The sequence below is a fragment of the Megalobrama amblycephala genome, linkage group LG10, assembly GCF_018812025.1.
Source record: "Megalobrama amblycephala isolate DHTTF-2021 linkage group LG10, ASM1881202v1, whole genome shotgun sequence".
In the NCBI taxonomy this organism is placed as follows: Eukaryota; Metazoa; Chordata; class Actinopteri; order Cypriniformes; family Xenocyprididae; genus Megalobrama; species Megalobrama amblycephala.
In genome coordinates this window covers 15669946-15687506 of record NC_063053.1, presented here as the reverse complement: position 1 = coordinate 15687506, position 17561 = coordinate 15669946, and the positions used below count along the sequence as shown (strand labels likewise).

The 17561-nt window shown below is 37.4% G+C and overlaps 2 protein-coding genes across 2 annotated transcripts in view; one reads left to right on the top strand and one right to left on the bottom strand.

Annotated features, from left to right (window-relative positions):
* Window positions 1–1535, top strand: part of kat6b (K(lysine) acetyltransferase 6B) — a 37876-nt gene extending 36341 nt beyond the window's left edge. Inside the window, 1 exon segment of the mRNA XM_048204868.1 lies at window positions 2–1535. Coding sequence (XP_048060825.1) covers window positions 2–293 — 292 coding nt within the window. The 3' untranslated portion in view covers window positions 294–1535.
* An 8096-nt stretch (window positions 1536–9631) lies between these two features.
* LOC125277602 (dual specificity phosphatase 29-like) lies at window positions 9632–15702 on the bottom strand. The gene is made up of 7 exons (XM_048206089.1): window positions 14655–15702; window positions 14039–14167; window positions 13737–13954; window positions 11398–11614; window positions 10383–10532; window positions 10005–10222; window positions 9632–9819 (listed from the first exon to the last, which is right to left on the bottom strand). Coding segments are annotated over exons 1-7 (1122 nt in total). The 5' UTR covers window positions 14657–15702.
* Between the last annotated feature and the right edge of the window lie 1859 nt (window positions 15703–17561).

Sequence of the window (17561 nt, the reverse complement as noted above, 5' to 3'; positions counted from 1 at the left end):
CTGCTCCGACTTATAACGTCAACTCAATGAACGTGAACGTCAATATGGCGATGAACACTTACAGAGTGACGCAGCCTATGATGAACGGGGGCTACCATGGCAATCCTACCTATATGAATCAATCTCCACAGTACTCTATGCAGATGGGCATGATGGGTACCCAGCCTTACCCACAGCAGCCCATGCAGGCTCCTCCCCATGGCAATATGATGTACAGCCCAGCAGGTCATCATGGTTATGTGAATACCGGCATGTCCAAACAACCCTTAAACGGGCCTTATATGAGACGATAATCAACGACCTGAAAGTAAGGGTCATGATGTTGCAAAGTCAGCTAGTTGACTTGAGGTATTTAGTTTGTTCTTATTTTCATGGTTAATGTTCGCTTTTATGGATCTTTCTAAAAGAACCAGCACTTGGTAAGAATGCAAAAAAAGTTTTGTTTATTGGCTAAATTTTAGCTTTTTTCCCCTATTTATGGGAAGCCTTACAGCATAAGATTTAAAATGTAACATTTGTGTAAGCATAAATCTCCCCTGAACTGCATTGCAGTTGAATGGAGGTTACATTTTCTTTAAGTTGGAACCTGCATTATGGAACCTTTAAATGTGCCTGCATTGTATGTTTTTGGACAAAAGAGCCTTTTCAATGTACCTTTAGCAATCGCAAGGTTATATATGTAAGTCTGTACTCATGCCTTCATATTATTTAAATTATTGTAAATCTACTTTTATATTTTTTTAAATGTAAGGTTATACTTAGCATGCTATAACGTCTTTGTTAGTGACAGTGCATCAAAGTAGTACTGTACAGTGTTGTGCTTAATAGCAAGCAATTTTATATTAAATGTATGGCCTTGGTTAGGTTTCCCTCGTATGGAAGGAAAAATTAAACTCTATTTTTGTTGATTCTAATACTGTAAAGATTTGAAAAAAAATCGTCATGTTCGGCTTGGAAGGTTCTATTGCTAATTGTGTATAATTTGTTACTTTATAACAAGTTTCTTTACCTGAGGCAGCTTTCTGTTTTTATACAATTTAAAGCAATTTCTGTCACAATAGCAAAGAACAGTCAATGTCAGTATTTGTACATGTAGAAATCTAAATCAAGGGGGAAGGGTAAATGAAAACATTTCAAATGGGGCAGAGTTGCAAAATTATTATGAGTGTCAATTTACTCCAAAGTCGGTCTTTTATGAAATGCCTTTAAACTTACATTTTCATTCCATCTGTAGATTTTTTTTATCTTTATAAAACATCTGATTTATATTTTACTGAAATGTAGAGCAGTAGCCTTGTTGATAGACAAAACAGATGGCATGTAAAAAGGTAAATTGTATCGTGTCTGTTTGTATAGCTTATTTTGTAGCCTTTGTACCTGTACAGAATGGCAGTTTGACGTAAGAGGGATATCCTGACTGTACTAATTAACAGAGCAACAGTCCTGTATTTATGAGTTACCTTTTTAGTCGGTCACTTAAATGCTGTACATTTTAGCAGAAAATAAATTATGATGAGCCACTGACAGACTTAAAAGTGTGTATGGACTCTGTTTTCATCTCATGCTTATTGTGACTCATACTTTTCTTGAAAGGATCTATTACAGCCAACAAATTTTCAAATGCATTGTCATGGTTGGAAACAATCTTGTAGAGTGCAGGGACCACAGAATAGAGAAACAGATGCTTTTGACTGGAGAGGATAGACAAATTTAGCTGGAAAACACTTGATGTATCTAATGCAACAGCACATAAGTGCCTCATACATAGCAATAAATGAACAAATATAGTTTTTGGCTCTAGTACACCATGTAAAGCACAAATATTTAACGTTTATAGTGAAAGGTATTATTAGTTTTATTTTGCTGTGCAAACATTACTACCCATTAACAAAATAGCTGAAAAAGACACTGGCTATGTGTCAAAGAAATGGGTGCATTTTTCCTATGCTTTATTAATAAACTTCAGCCATGCCTTAAATGTTGAATTAATTGGATTTAAAGCAACTGTATATACTTTTGTGCGTTACAACTAGAATTCATTGTTGTAAATTACCACTGTCATAATTGCAGTGGAAAGCTATACACATGCATTTGTTGACAAACTAAATGAGTTCAGAAGCCAAGAAGAACCGTGTCTGCCGATAAGGTGAGCAATATAACCGTAATAAAAAGAATAACAATGGAAGAATAACAGAGCCACTGCCCAGCATGGTTTAGTTCCAACCCTAATCAAACACACCTAAACAATCTAGTCAAGGTCTTCAGATTTACTAGAACATTTTAGGTAGGTAGTTCGATCATGGTTTGAGCTCAACTCTGCAGGACAGTGGCCCTGATTTGAGGAACCCTGGTATAGACGATCATAACAGAGAGACCTAGCAGAGGTTGCAAAATTTCAAAGCTTACCTGCCATAAGATGTACTTATTTGATGCTATCCTGAGATAGAAACAAGCCATTCGCCTTATTAGAAATCACTGTACCTTCAGAATTATTTTGAAACCGATAGTTCAAGGTAAAAAAAAATAAAAAATAAAACTTGGTCGCTTTAAGCCTAAAGTTCAGAGATGGAACAATTTAGGATAATACTATTCAATTCTAGGTCACCTTCCATTTTCCATCAGTTTACTGTATCAAAATGTATCTCAGTCACTTATATTAGTGATGACTTCATAGGTCAGCACTGATCTTCAAGAGAGCACTGTTCTCTCTTGGGAGAATCTGCATCAGTAACACTGCCTCCATCAGTTCTGCTTTTTGGGCCTCTCATTTGAATTCTACAGGGCTCACTTGATTGAGTCCTTGAGTGCCTGTTACTTCCCTCTTATCTAAAGAGATTTAACATGCCCTGTCTCTCTTTACTTACTTTCTGCTTTGCTGAGTGCATGGTCAATAAATTGAGCTCCAGGGTAGAGAAACTCCGAGAGGTTTAAAATAGCTAAGACTTTTGCCTCCACTCCATAGTAATCAATGTTCAAGCCTAGGTAGCATTAGCAACATTATTCCATTTCCCCTCTGTCGCTTTGAGAACGTTTTGTACCTTTGTGCCAATCTGTCTGAAGTCGAAGTAAATACTTAATCCTCACTTTTAACCCCAGGTAAACCTTTTACATGTTAATCTGTTTCACATAGTACCTTTGATTATAGTAGCTTTTATATCTTTTTTACTAATTTAGATACGGACCAGGTCTATCTACTATCTCCTGATTTTTGCCAAAGCCATTCCCAGTTCCTCCACAAATGCTCACGTACCGCCTCTTTCTAAATGAATCTGCACTGGTGTAAGTGGCTGTTTGGATCTCATCTTGCTTTTCAATTCCCATCATTGAACATATGAATCTTATTATGCCTTGGAGAGGAAGGAAAAAAGAAACGCCATGTAACATTTGTCTTGTTTTAATGGGTTTTTCTTGTAATTGCATGTTAGTATGGTTTTAATGGAGCTAATAGGGAACCTATAAAAGCTGTCAAAGCTTCTTTTTTTATCTGCAGGGTCTATTGGTTCAGCCTGAAAGCAAACACTTGACTGAAGGCTTGGGTTTCAGTGTCTTAAAACTTTATTGCAAGTATGCATGATTATACTGATGTGACGGCTGAAATGCTGTCAAAACAGATGTCAGATTTCAGTAGATGATACAAATACATTTTCTTTGCTTACTATGGTTAGGGCCTGTGGAAATCTCAGGATTAGGCCTGAACCGCCTCTATTCCCTGCAGTCGGAACAATTGCTCCCCTCTCTTCAAACACAAGATTGAATTTCCAAAATATGCCACTTAGTGTATCAATGATTGTATGTGTAAACATGGAAAAAAAATAGATTACATTTGCCCACCTAATGGTGTGGTGCTTGACTCCAAAATTAACAGCCTGTGGTGGTCCGACTAGACGCGTCATGTTTGCTTGGCCCAGAATAGGCTGCACATTTGAAATGATATTTTTAGGCTATTGATCTGAGTTCTCTGACCTTCGTAACATGCAGCACAGGAGCTGATGAGGGGAGTGGTGCATTTGCTGTACACGCACACAGCACACAGAATTTGGTGCAGATGCATGTACTGTAGCTGCCTCACTATTGTTTGATTAAAATGATTAAATCGCTGAGCTGTTCATTTCAAGTAGGCGATCTGACAGGTATCCAACCTCTGAATCGCTGTTTGCACTCCCATTGGTAGTTGCCACATCGCTTTGCTGCTCATTTGCACAAAGTTGAGTGTGCATCGCCAGCGGACACTGTAATGATGACGTGAGAAATCTCTTACTCCCAATGAGGTAGAAGTAGTTAATTCCCTCCTACAAAAGAACTGTGACATCTACATCTGATGTACTTCCTCTGCTGTTCTGGGTATAAATATAGTGCTGGATATCTATACTGATATGGACAGGGTAATGTGCTAGGAACGAAAGGATGCCACATCGTTTTGATGGAAATGAAAATTATCAACCTACAGAGGACTGAATTCAAAGACACCCCAAAAAAAGTGAAAAAAAAAAAATAAATGCAGCAGGCTAGTCCATTTTGCTAAAATTTCATTGCAGAAACTCAAAATGGTACTCAGTTGTTTGTATGGCCCCCACATGCTTGTATGCATGCCTGACAATGTCGGGGCACGCTCCTAATGAGACGACGGGTGGTGTCCTGGGGTATTTCCTCCCAGATCTGGACCAGGGCATCACTGAGCTCCTGGACAGTCTGAGGTGCAACCTGGCGGCGTCGGATGGACCGAAACATAATGTCCCAGAGGTGTTTTATTGGATTTAGTTCAGGCGAGCATGGGGGCCATTCAATGGTATCAATTCCTTCATCCTCCAGGAGGAACCCAGGACCCACTGCACCAGCGTAGGGTCTGACAATGGGCCCAAGGATTTCATCCTGATACCTAATGGCATTCAGGGTGCCATTGTCTAGCCTGTAGAGGTCTGTGCGTCCCTCCATGGATATGCCTCCCCAGACCATCACTGACCCACCACCAAACCAGTCATGCTGAACGATGTTACAGGCAGCATAACATTCTCCACGGCTTCTCCAGACCCTTTCACATCTGTCACGTGCTGAGGGTAAACCTGCTCTCATCTGTTAAAAGCACAGGACGCCAGTGACGGACCTGCCAATTCTGGTGTTCAATGGCAAATGCCAATCAAGCTCCACGGTACCAGGCAGTGAGCACAGGGCCCACTAGAGGACGTCGGGCCCTCAGGCCACCCTCATGAAGTCATTTTGTAGGGCTCTGGCAGTGCTCATCCTGTTCCTCCTTGCACAAAGCAGATACCGGTCCTGCTGATGAGTTAAGGACCTTCTACAGCCCTGTCCAGCTCTCCTAAAGTAACTGCCTGTCTCCTGGAATCTCCTTCATGCTCTTGAGACTGTGCTGGGAGACACAGCAAACCTTCTGGCAATGGCACGTATTGATGTGCCATCCTGGAGGAGTTGGACTGCCTGTGCAACCTGTAGGGTCCAGGTATCGCCTCATGCTACCAGTAGTGACTGACCTTAGCTAATGCAAAACTAGTGAAAAACTATAGTGAAAGATGATTAGGGAAAAAATGTCAGTGGCCTCCACCCATAAAACCATTCCTGTTTTGGGGGTCGTCTCATTGTTGACCATCTAGTGCACCTGTTGTTAATTTCATTAACACCAAAGCAACTGAAAATGATTCTGCTACTTAACTGACCAGGGGTGCGTTTCCCGAAAGCATCGTTAGCCAACTATGGTCGTAATTCCCATTGAACTCTATTGGTAACGACGGAACTTGCGACCATAGTTTGCTTTGGGAAACGCACCCCAGATCAATATCCCAGGAGTTTAACTGACTTGATGCTATTCTCTGATTAAAAAGGGTTCCTTTTTTTTTTTTTTTTTTTTTTTTTTTTTTTTTGAGCAGTATATATATGTAATTTTTTTTTAAATTCTATTTGTAACACTATTTTGTTATATTCCCACATTTGTTATTGGAGCAAATAACACAAAACTAAAATATACAGTGGTCCCCCATATATGTCTGTAGAAGTTAACCCTTATAATTTATTCCTAAACCCAGAAATGTGAATCAGCTTGAACCCCTGTTATGAATGGAAAGCTTGTTTGTATATCTGTGCACATGCATAGCATGTTAGCTCCTTAAAAACTGCTTTAAATCTGGAAAATTTGGTACATAAGACACCCCTCAAACATACCCCATAGCCCATTTCACATCATTATACAGATTTGAATATCCAGAATGAAAAAAATTCATGTTCTTATCATGGGCCGTGCTTGTGGTGTTGTCATGTTTGTGGTTCATGACAGATACAAGGGAGGAAGATGGCAGCTTCAGTCAAAGGCCAGTGAATCTGACTTTTGTCCCAGAGGAGACTGTACAGCCTGGGCCCAATTCCACCAGCCAATTATTCCCTCCTTACACTGCCTGCTGCGAGCCCTCCTACAGGCAGCTGTCCTTCCTGGCGCCCAGTGACTAAATTTGACAAAAATAGGAAATCTCTGTAGAGCTGTGCTTGTAATTTAATCCAAAAGGTGTTTCTTTTTTGAACCGAGTTTAACACAGTCTCTGTAATGCGAGCTTGGCCGCTGCAAATGGAATGGTAATTGCTTTTCGCTTCCCAGATATGTGAAAAGGACACATGAATCATCTCCGGAGAGGGATGGTTTTCAAAACCATCAGCACTGGATGTTTTTTTTCCCCCTCCTCTCATACTCAGTCACCACCATCACTCACCTTGACAGGGAAGTCATTAAATTGATGTTGAATTCCTTTTACTGTTTTGCCAGGTTCACATATTCCTTCAACCTTGAAATCTTCTTTCTTTCCCACAAAAGCAGCTCTATTACTGTGAGACGAGGTCTTAATTTTCATGAATTTCAAATCATTCCAGCACATATGTTCCAAAAACATTAGTGTCGCTAGCTATATTTCCGTTAGACATTGTTTTATATACTCCTTTTAAATGTTTTTGCAAATTCCTGCAATGTAGAAAATGTAAAGAAATATGTGGCTGTGGGGGGTGATGTTTATACTTCATGCCTGAGATAGCAGATAGCTATCTCAGCACAATGCTCTTCTTATTTATAGTTTCTCTCTGTTGAAACCGTATTACAGCCAAACCACATTAGTTAGTCTTCCATTAAAGTTGATTCATCATTTCATATCAAGCTGCATACTCTGTCCCTTGTATGTATTAAACATTAGTCATTATTTACATTATACTGGTTAAAATTTGGAGTCAATAAGAATTATTTCTGCTTCGTATAGAAGCAGCAGAGACGGTATTACAGAAGAGGATTAGGGCCAAGCAATAATAAAAAAATAAAACCATCTCGAGATTAAAGTTAAATTTTGAGAAAAAAGTCGAGATAAAATGCTGAGAATAAACTCGTTAAATTACGAGAAAAAAGTTGTTAAATTACGAGAATAAACTTGTTAAATTACGAGAAAAAACTTGTTAAATTATGAGAAAAATGTCATTAAATTACGAGAATAAACGTGTTAAATTATGAGAAAAATGTCATTAAATTACAAGAATAAACTTGTTAAATTACGAGAATAAACTTGTTAAATTACGAGAAAAAACTTGTTAAATTACGAGAAAAAACTTGTTAAATTACGAGAATAAACTTGTTAAATTACGAGAAAAAACTTGTTAAATTATGAGAAAAATGTCATTAAATTACGAGAATAAACTTGTTAAATTACGAGAATAAACTTGTTAAATTACGAGAAAAAACTTGTTAAATTATGAGAAAAATGTCATTAAATTACAAGAATAAACTTGTTAAATTATGAGAAAAATGTCATTAAATTACGAGAATAAACTTGTTAAATTGAGAAAAATGTCATTAAATTACAAGAATAAACTTGTTAAATTACGAGAATAAACTTGTTAAATTACGAGAAAAACTTGTTAAATTATGAGAAAAATGTCATTAAATTACGAGAATAAACTTGTTAAATTACGAGAATAAACTTGTTAAATTACGAGAAAAAAATTGTTAAATTATGAGAAAAATGTCATTAAATTACGAGAATAAACTTGTTAAATTATGAGAAAAATGTCATTAAATTACGAGAATAAACTTGTTAAATTATGAGAAAAATGTCATTAAATTACAAGAATAAACTTGTTAAATTACGAGAATAAACTTGTTAAATTACGAGAAAAAAATTGTTAAATTATGAGAAAAATGTCATTAAATTACGAGAATAAACTTGTTAAATTTGAGAAAAAATTAAATACGAGACTTGTTAAATTATGAGAAAAAGTCATTAAATTACGAGAATAAACTTGTTAAATTATGAGAAAAATGTCATTAAATTACGAGAATAAACTTGTTAAATTACGAGAAAAACATGTTAAATTATGAGAAAAATGTCATTAAATTACGAGAATAAACTTGTTAAATTAGGAAAAAAATGTCATTAAATTTCGATAAAGTCGAGATAAAATGTTGAGAATAAACTCATTAAATTATGAAAAAAGTCGAGATAAAATGTTGACAATAAACTCATAATTTAATGAGTTTATTCTCAACATTTTATCTCGACTTTTTTCTCGAAATTTAATGACATTTTTCTCATAATTTAACGAGTTTATTCTCGTAATTTAATGACTTTATTCTCAACATTTTGTCAACTTTTTTCTTGAAATTTAATGTTTTTTCACGTAATTTAATGAGTTTATTCTCAACATTTTATTTAGACGTTTTTCTCGAAATTTAAAGCAGAACTAAGTAACTTTTTTACCTTCATAAATAGTTTTCTAAGTCCTTACGATGGTTAATTGACTTGTAGTGGTGTGTTTGAGGCGTGCACTAACCCCCTCTGGCACATCTACGCCAGAATACAGCACTTGCAAGTTGAGCTGCATTACCCGACACAATCTCGCCTCATGTTTACGTTCACGCGAGAGTAACAAAATGCTTTATGGTAATTCAAAAACGATGTATATATTATGACTTTATAAGACAATTTCGAAAATTACCCACCTCCATCGAGTGTACTGTATTTGCAAATTACCCACCTCCTCTTTCTTGTACTGTATTTGCAAAACTACTGCGCTGGTGAGCGTTGTAGTCGTTGTAGTCCAGAGCTGCGCTTGTAGTATTTACAACAGTGTGATTCACTGAAGGAAACTGTAGGGGGAGCTTCGCAAATCTTACTGAGTTCCGCTTTAACGAGTTTTTTCTCGAAATTTAACAACTTTAATCTCGAGATGGTTTTATTTAATTTTTTTATTGCTTGGCCCTAATGCTCTTCCGTACAGTTTCAACATTGATAATAATGCAAAAGTTTTCTTGGGCACCAAATCAGCATATTAGAATGGTTTCTGAAGGATCATGTGACACTGAAGACTGGAGTAATGATGCTGAAAATTCATTTTTGATATATCACAAGAATGAATTACATTTTAAAATATATTAAAGTAGAAAACGGTTATTGTGAATTGTAATAAAATTTTAAAATAATACTATTTAATATTGTATTTTTGATTAAATAAATGCAGCCTTGGTGTAACATCTTTCAAACACTTTTTTTTTTTTTTTTGCAGTGTACTTAATTTTTCTGTCAGTAGTGATTGTCAAAAAAGAAGAAATGATATGCATATATTATATTTCAACATATAACATACTTTTTCCCCGTAACTATCTCTTCAAATGGTTGTCCAGAGTTCTCAGCTGTTCTAAAAAGCCTGAGTTGGGATAGATGTCCCTGTTCAATCGGACAGCGATGATGGCGTCTTTGAGGGTGAGGTTCTCGTACATCATGAGGAAGGCCAGGACCAAGGCTCCGGAGCGACTGACTCCCATTGCACAGTGGACCAGCACTTTACCTGCAGAAAACAAACAACCTCCTAACCTATTCTGCTTCTTTGACATTGTTTACAATTTACATATTTCACTTATTAAAATGACTATATTGCCTGCTGACTTTGCACTGCTCCATTTATTGTTTTGCTCTGCTTATTTTAGTTTTATACAAAATTAATCAATAAAAGGTCAAGGAAGTCAGACTTGCCATTTTGAGTGAGTGCAGCCTTAATGAAGGATGCAGTAGAGCTGAAATACTGGCTCAAATCAAACAGTGGGTGATCTGAAGCCTCGACTCCACAGTAACTTATACTCATGTCTGAGTAGAACTGGGCGCCTGTGTTGATGCGATGCGGTCCGTCGGCACAGTTTACAACATGAGTGATTCCCAGATCAGCAAGGAGTCCTTTATCACGAGCCGTTGACCTGATATGAGCGGCTGTTTAACATATGTCTTCATGTTTTTGATCACATCATTTGCTTACATATATTGAACTGTAATTAAAGGCACAGGTACCTATAGTGTGAAGCTTTGGATTTTCACTTATATCTTGGTTAGTTGGTTTTTCTTAAGAAGAAAACTTACTCATCTCCAATGTACAGGCCGGGCCAGATAAGACTGATAGGTCCTAAAGGCTGTCTGTTAGTCAGCAGCAGATACCGCAGATCTGATATAGATGGCGTCTCATATGCTTCCTGCAGTTGAGAGGCCAGTGGTTTTTCTTTAGGAGCTTTTCTGTTAAAAAAGAAAAAAGTTAGACATATCTGGAATCAATGATATAGCTTGATATTCTGTGTTAAGTCAGTGCATGTGTTATGAGTAGAATGATCAATGCATAGTTTCATGGATCAGTTTGTATTTACACATATTATTTTGACCTTTCTGCTTCTGTAATCATGTTCGCCTTCACAGTCCAAAGGGAAATTAGGTGAAAATTAACGGATGTCTTCTTTCAAAACAAAACACCACATAATTCCTGAGGTATTGTGTGATTTATTTCATAACAACAAGAAAAGAAATGTTTCAGAGGGCACAATGTGACTTTTTTTTTTTTGTCTGTTCCACTGGACCAAGAAATTTAAATGCTTTATCGTCACATTTTTGTTTGGTCATCAGTTTTACAAATATCCGTGGGTCACAACACCAATGGATTTGAGCAGAAACTGTAAATATGTTGGAACATATGATACCCATTAGAAACTCACTACAGGGGATCAACCCTTAAGACATGTAGCCATGCATGGCTCTTCCACCTTCCCATGATAAAGAGCAAGCCACAACCGTTTCATTTCCCTCCAGTAAAAAACCAAACATGCTTGCTGGCTCATTTCGAAACAAGTTCAAAGTATATCTCATCTGGAAGAAATTTAAAAACCTGCCATTTATTTTGTGACCCTGCTGCCCTTTGGGGGTTATTTACTATTTATGGGGAAGCCCTTCAATTTTGCCTTCTGATACCCACTTTGCCATTGCACTACAATGGATATTAGCAAATAAGATCTGGCCCAATAGAACTGGGACAAGGCCATGGGGGAGGAGGCCCTTAAGGGACATGCTCTTGAAATGGGATTCATCACATTGTTACCAAGTTTTCAGTTACAATTTGTAAGCTTCCAGTTTTTTCTTCCTCTCTCGGACGAGGCTCATGTCAAGATGTCGAAGCTGGTTAAGAAAGCCAGGATTAGGACAGATGTCCCTGTGTTGCCGTACAGCTTTAACAGCCTCCATTAGAGTAAGATCCTCACAGATCATGAGGAAGGCCAACACTAGAGTGGCAGAGCGACTCACTCCCATCAGACAGTGGACAAACACTCTTCCTGAAGAACAGAACAGAATCAATGCAAGACACTTGTACAGTGCAAATGCTACTTTTAGGCCTAAACTAACAAATTAAAACTAACATAAACTAACAATTGGCCTAAACTAACAAAACAAATAGTACAAATAAATAAAAGAACAAATCATACAGACACCTCATAATTAATGGCATTTGATTTGTAGATTAGATTTAATACTGTATTACTGTCATAAAAAGTAATTTATGAAAGGTATCTTTATGCACCTTTTGGCTATGTTCACTTTGCATTTACACTATTTTGACCAGCAGGTGCCGCCAGCCTTTGGGGTTTTGAGCGCTTTGAAACAAAGAACTTCGGTTCGAAACAGAATTTCAAAAGAATCGATTTTTCTATAGATATATTCTGTTATGTGCCTGAGGCCCCGTTTACACTAGTGCGTTTTCGTTTTAAACCGCATAACCTTTGCTATGGTTACGCCTGTCGTTTACACTAGCTACTCCGGCGTTTTCAACCCTTGAAAACGCTGCAGAGCCCGTTTTAGTTTGAAAACGCAGGGGTTGCGTTTCAGCGTAAACCGACCAAAACGGAGACTTTTGAAAACGATGGTGTGTATCGCTGTGTGTATCCTTGACAACAATAACATGGAGACTGAACTGCAGTCTTTGCTGGTTTTGTTGTCATTATTAGCAGCCATTATGCAGTTAAACTCTGCATTTTTTTTTCATTACTGCAGCTGTCTATATACGCGCATGCCCAGTGTGCATGACGCCGTTTTAAAACGAAAACGCAATCGTGTAAATAAGGCCTGAAAATGCAGTGTCTGCATGTGAGTTTGGAATAGAATGTACAGGTTGTTGATCATTGTGCCGCTTATTTTAAAAATGCCGGTCAGAAAGGAACGGGAAGATGGAAATAAAAACAGCAGACGAAGGTGGAAACACGTTGTACTAGTATGATAAAGTAGTTGTAGTGCGCATGCGTTGACCGCGCCTGTAAGCGTTTATGGTCGAAATGTTGGTTAGAACCAAAGAATAACACAAGACGCGTCACTCGTATTATTATTGGTGCGTTCAAGTCATGTCGGAAAGATTGAATTTACGAGCTGAACGCACATGAACGCCACCACAATGTCGTAAATACGAGTGGGGAACTCGGGATTTTCTTTAAGCCCCGATTTGAATGAGTTGGGGGCGTGTCAGTGAGAAAAATGGCGAAATACCACAAGGTATTTAGCAGTGACATTGTCAGGCTTTTCTATTTACAACGAAGTAAGCTAATTCCCAGCAAAAAAATACGATAGCATCATAATATAACAATATAATATATAAAGTTTAGAATGGCTTCATTAATTAATTAAAAACATAAAAAGCAACATACAACCAATGCACATACTTTGCTCTACATTTTCTAGAAGTAGAAATTAATTTAGAGAAGGCACACCGCCATCATACTCCGACGAAAGTGACTTGAATTCACCTACCGTCGTAAACACGACTTCCCACCTCGTAAATACGAACTTCCCAGGAGGACTTAAACGCATCAGTATGGATATGAATGGGAGAAAGTGCAACGCGCAATATGGCGGAATAAGTCCCGCCTTCTAAATAAGAGCCAATCGCCGATTGGTAAAGTCATCGCGCCACTGCAGCGGCCGTTAGAAGCTCCGGTTCCTATAGAAACAGTCAGACTCACGCCTCCAAAATGAGACACAAGAGACGCGCATTTATGACTGTGCATTAGCTTGATCCAGCCTGGAAAATACAATTTTTTTGTCATGAATCGAGTGTTTAGAAACAAAATGTATGAGACAATTGTTGTCAGATTTCATTGGTGATTTCAAATATGAAATTTAATCGAAAGCTTTGGAGAATGTGATGTTTCCCCATTCAAAGAGATAGGAGCTGCACTTGCATGCCCAAAAAGTGTTTCAAAGATGGCTGCCAAGTGAAATGATTTGTCTTAAAGGGACTTTGGTTAGAACTCTTTATAGTGTGCGAGAAGCAATGGTGGGAAAATGAAGCATTCCCCAACCAGGGCAAAGGTACTGAATATTTATGCTGTAAATTAGACTAGCCAGTAGTTTAGTGAAAATATTACATCAAGAATGTTCATGAGGATGTTTCCCCTATATGTAACTCACCATTTTTTGACAGTGCAGCTCGTATGAACCTTGCTGTTGGATAGAAAAACACACTTAAGATGAAGTCTGAGGAATCATCAGCCTCCACTCCATAGTAATCTATAGACATGTCTCTGTAAAAGCGGGCTCCAGTGTTGACATGAGGGGGTCCACTAGCAGCATTCACAATGTGTGTGATCCCCATATTGTACAGCATAGACTTGTCTCGTGCCGCAACCCTGACAAAACATAAACACAGAGAACATCTGTAGTTCTGTACATTTTCTTTGAATTTCCATTTGAATAGGAAAAATAATACACACTCATTGCCAATGTACACATTAGGCCACACTTGGTTGACATGTCCAGTGGGCCGTCTGTCAGCCAGCAGGAAGTTCTGCAGTTCAGCAACGGATGGTGTTTCATAGGCACACAGCTCCTTGAGAGACATCCTGGCCCAAAATATATATATATATATATATATATATATATATATATATATATATATATATATATATATATATTTGTTTTTTTATTTAAAAATTACAGTAAGAGATCAGATGTTATCATGCTAATATGCCTAATATGCAGTTTAGATGCATTCTCCATCCCTCTTTATTTCAAATAGCCCATCAGAGTAGTTGAGCCCACCTGAGGCTGTTGCTCGTGAAATCTTCTTGTTGCTAAGAGCGCACTGACACAGCACTTCAGCTCTTAACATCATTAAAATGAATACTGAGGGCTTTTATGGAATATCATTCCACTTAGGATTCCTTGACTGTTGTGGCAAATGTGTTTACAGCTCAGGTGTGGGAAAGAAAGCGTGCGATGCCAAAGCTGTGAGCGATTCACTGAGTTAGCTTTCATGATAGCTCCCCAAAACACCAAAATGTTACTTTCTAAAAGCCTCTAAAATCTCGCCTCCTTTTGTGAACTTACATTTTGCAGCCGGTGGCCCTTTTTTCCCCTTGTTCTCAGATTGCCTGCTCTTCTCTCCTTGGTCAGGGACGTTGTCGACAGCCAGTCCACAGATATGTCTCTTGAGGCTGTTTCTTTTTTTAAATGGTGTATAATTATAAACCTCCCTGGATACAAAGAGCTCTTCCAGGTCTTAGTGGGCAGTCAGGTTTGCTTTTAGAAGACTGTCTTTCCCTAGACAATGATCTTTTGAGCATGTTCTGCACATATTGTGTATATCTTGGCTAGACTCCCAATATTGTAACTCATTCTTGCAGTGCAGACGATGGTAAAGGTGGGTCATCAGCGGCTTTCATTGCACACATACATCTTTATCATGAGTCATTGTGCAGGGAAATACACATCATCTCACGAGGTCTCGCCAGATGCTAGGTTAAACACTCTTGAAATCCAGATGTTCCATTCATTTGCCTTGAGGGCGAGTCTTTGATAAATGGTGAGATCTTTGCATATGCAAGTGCAGTGACATGTTCGGTAATTGGAGCGTGTCAGATACCCCAGTCAAAGATACGCTGTCTTCTTTGTACTCCAGCTGAAACTGTTTAGTTAGTGCTCAAATGCTACTTGTGTAAAACAGGAAAAGACTTAACTAAGAGTTGTTCTTTCCATGCTGGTAAAATAAGCTTTGAGACCCATAGTAATTACGGTTTTATGAAGCTAATAAAAAGGAATTAATGGCTTGGGTGTGAAAGCCACATACACCTGTTCCTTCTCAAGCTTATTACTTACTATTATTGAAACTAATCACAATAACACATAGTATGTTTCATGAATTTTAATAGACTTTTCTGTTTTTTTTTTTTGTTTTTTTAAAGTCCTTGTCCTGGTGAATCAAATAATATAGTGCAGTGCACTGACTAAGCTTGGCTTTATTTAATCTTTATTTGGAAATGCAGTGTATGTAATTTGTATTAAGTGCTCCAAATTTGCCAATTTCAAATTGTCATGGTAGATCCAATCCATGAATCATTCAGCCTGCTTTTCTTTTGTGGTTTTAAAAGTAATGGAGACTTCCTGGATTCAAAGTAAATAGTCCCACAGTAACATTTTCTTTTCCGCTTAAAAGTTTGGGGTCAGTAAGAATTTTTTAATACTTTTATTCAGCAAGGATATATTAAATTGATCAAAAGTGACAGTAAAGATGTTTACAATGATATATAAAAAAATATATTTCAAATAAATGCTGTTATTTTAAACATTCTATTCATCAAACTGCACCCCCTTCCCCATAAAGAATGATCAGGGTTTCCATATATATATATATATATATATATATATATATATATATATATATATATATATATATATATATATATATATATATGATTCCTAAAGGATCTTGTAACACTGAGGTCTGTAATGGCTCATGAAAATTCTGCTTTGCCATCACAAGAATAAAATTCATTTTAAATTGTAATAATATTTCAAAATTGTATTGTATTTTAATAAATTAAATGCAGTCTTTTTTAACATTAAAAAAGCTTACACAGTGTATGTTTTTAGCTATGCCTTTCTATTGCTGTTTCTTTAAAGCATTTTGTGTAAGCCAAAGTATATGTTGCTGCTGGGCTGCTCTGTTTGTTTGTTCTTTTTATCTGTGATATCTTAGGCTTGACAGTCTTCCCTGAGAAAACACTGACACAATGTAATCATGTACAGATGCATCTGTTTTCCAGAGCACTTGTGTGACACTAATGTGGTCATCAACGTCACCCCCTCTGTGCCTCTGGTTCCTCCACAGTCAAATCAGGAGATGACTTCGCTTAGCTGAAAATATATATACACTTGGCCTAGCTGCTTGCGTCTGTTCCCTGTTTCTCTTCTCAACTGCTTCCATGATTTATCATCGTACAGTGTATGCCAAGCAGCTAATCAGGAAGCAAAGTAGTGTCTTAATTGAATGTTCTCTGAAAGCAATGTGTGTCCGGGGACTCGTGTGGGTCCTGCTTCCTCTGGTTGCACAGCTGCAGGTCACGCTGTCAGGGTGACGACAGGAAGAGCAAGTCCAGGGGAATTAGTTTCCCTCCTCAAGGTTTCTGTGGGTTAATGCTGTTCTATTACAATCTTGGTAGGTGGGGTTACGGTTCCCTTAAAGTACATCTGCATGATGAAATGTCATTGACAAATGATAAAGGACAGGTTTGAATCTATAATCTATTTATCAATGTGGCATTTTTTTTAATGTGGTTAAACTTCACAAAAGAGGTCTGTGTTAATTTGGATATGAAGGATATCAGATAAAAAGAAGAAAAATATTACGGGAGGACACTAAAAAACAGCAAGATTTTAATTTGATCTATTTCATGGTACAGCACTGCACCCTGCTGGAAGCACTCGGAAGCACAAAGAGAAAATTAGGCAAAAATACAATAGATGAATAATGTTATACCTTACCCTAAAAATGGTCATCTGCAGTTAAAGAGTTAGTTCACCCAAAAATTAAAATTCTGTCATTAATTACTCACCCTCATGTCGTTCCACACCCGTAAGACCTTCGTTCATCTTCAGAACACAAATTAAGATATTTTTGATAAAATCTGATGGCTCGTGAGGCCCGCATTTAGAGCAAGTTAATTTAGACTTTCAAATTAAAGGTACTAAAAACATATTTAAAACAGTTCATGTGACTACAGTGGTTCAACCTTAATGTTATGAAGCGAGGAGAATACTTTTTGTGCGGCAAAAAAAACTAAATACCGACTTTATTCATCAATATCTAGCTTTACGAATCTTTTGTTTCGAATCAGTGGTTCAGAGCACTGCCAAAGTCACATGAACCATTGAAATTCCGAAACAATTATGACCCAACGAAGCCTCGTTTACTGAAATCACATGACTTTGGCGGTTTGACATCGTTTGATTCACGCT

Excerpts from the sequence above, each read along its gene's own strand:
- LOC125277602 (XM_048206089.1), bottom strand. Across the intron at positions 11,615-13,736 it reads AGCTGCACTGTCAAAAAATG|GAAGAGTGTTTGTCCACTGT; the intron begins GTGAGTTACATA and ends TCTGTTCTTCAG. Across the intron at positions 10,223-10,382 it reads GGCCTGTACATTGGAGATGA|GTCAACGGCTCGTGATAAAG; the intron begins GTAAGTTTTCTT and ends CGCTCATATCAG.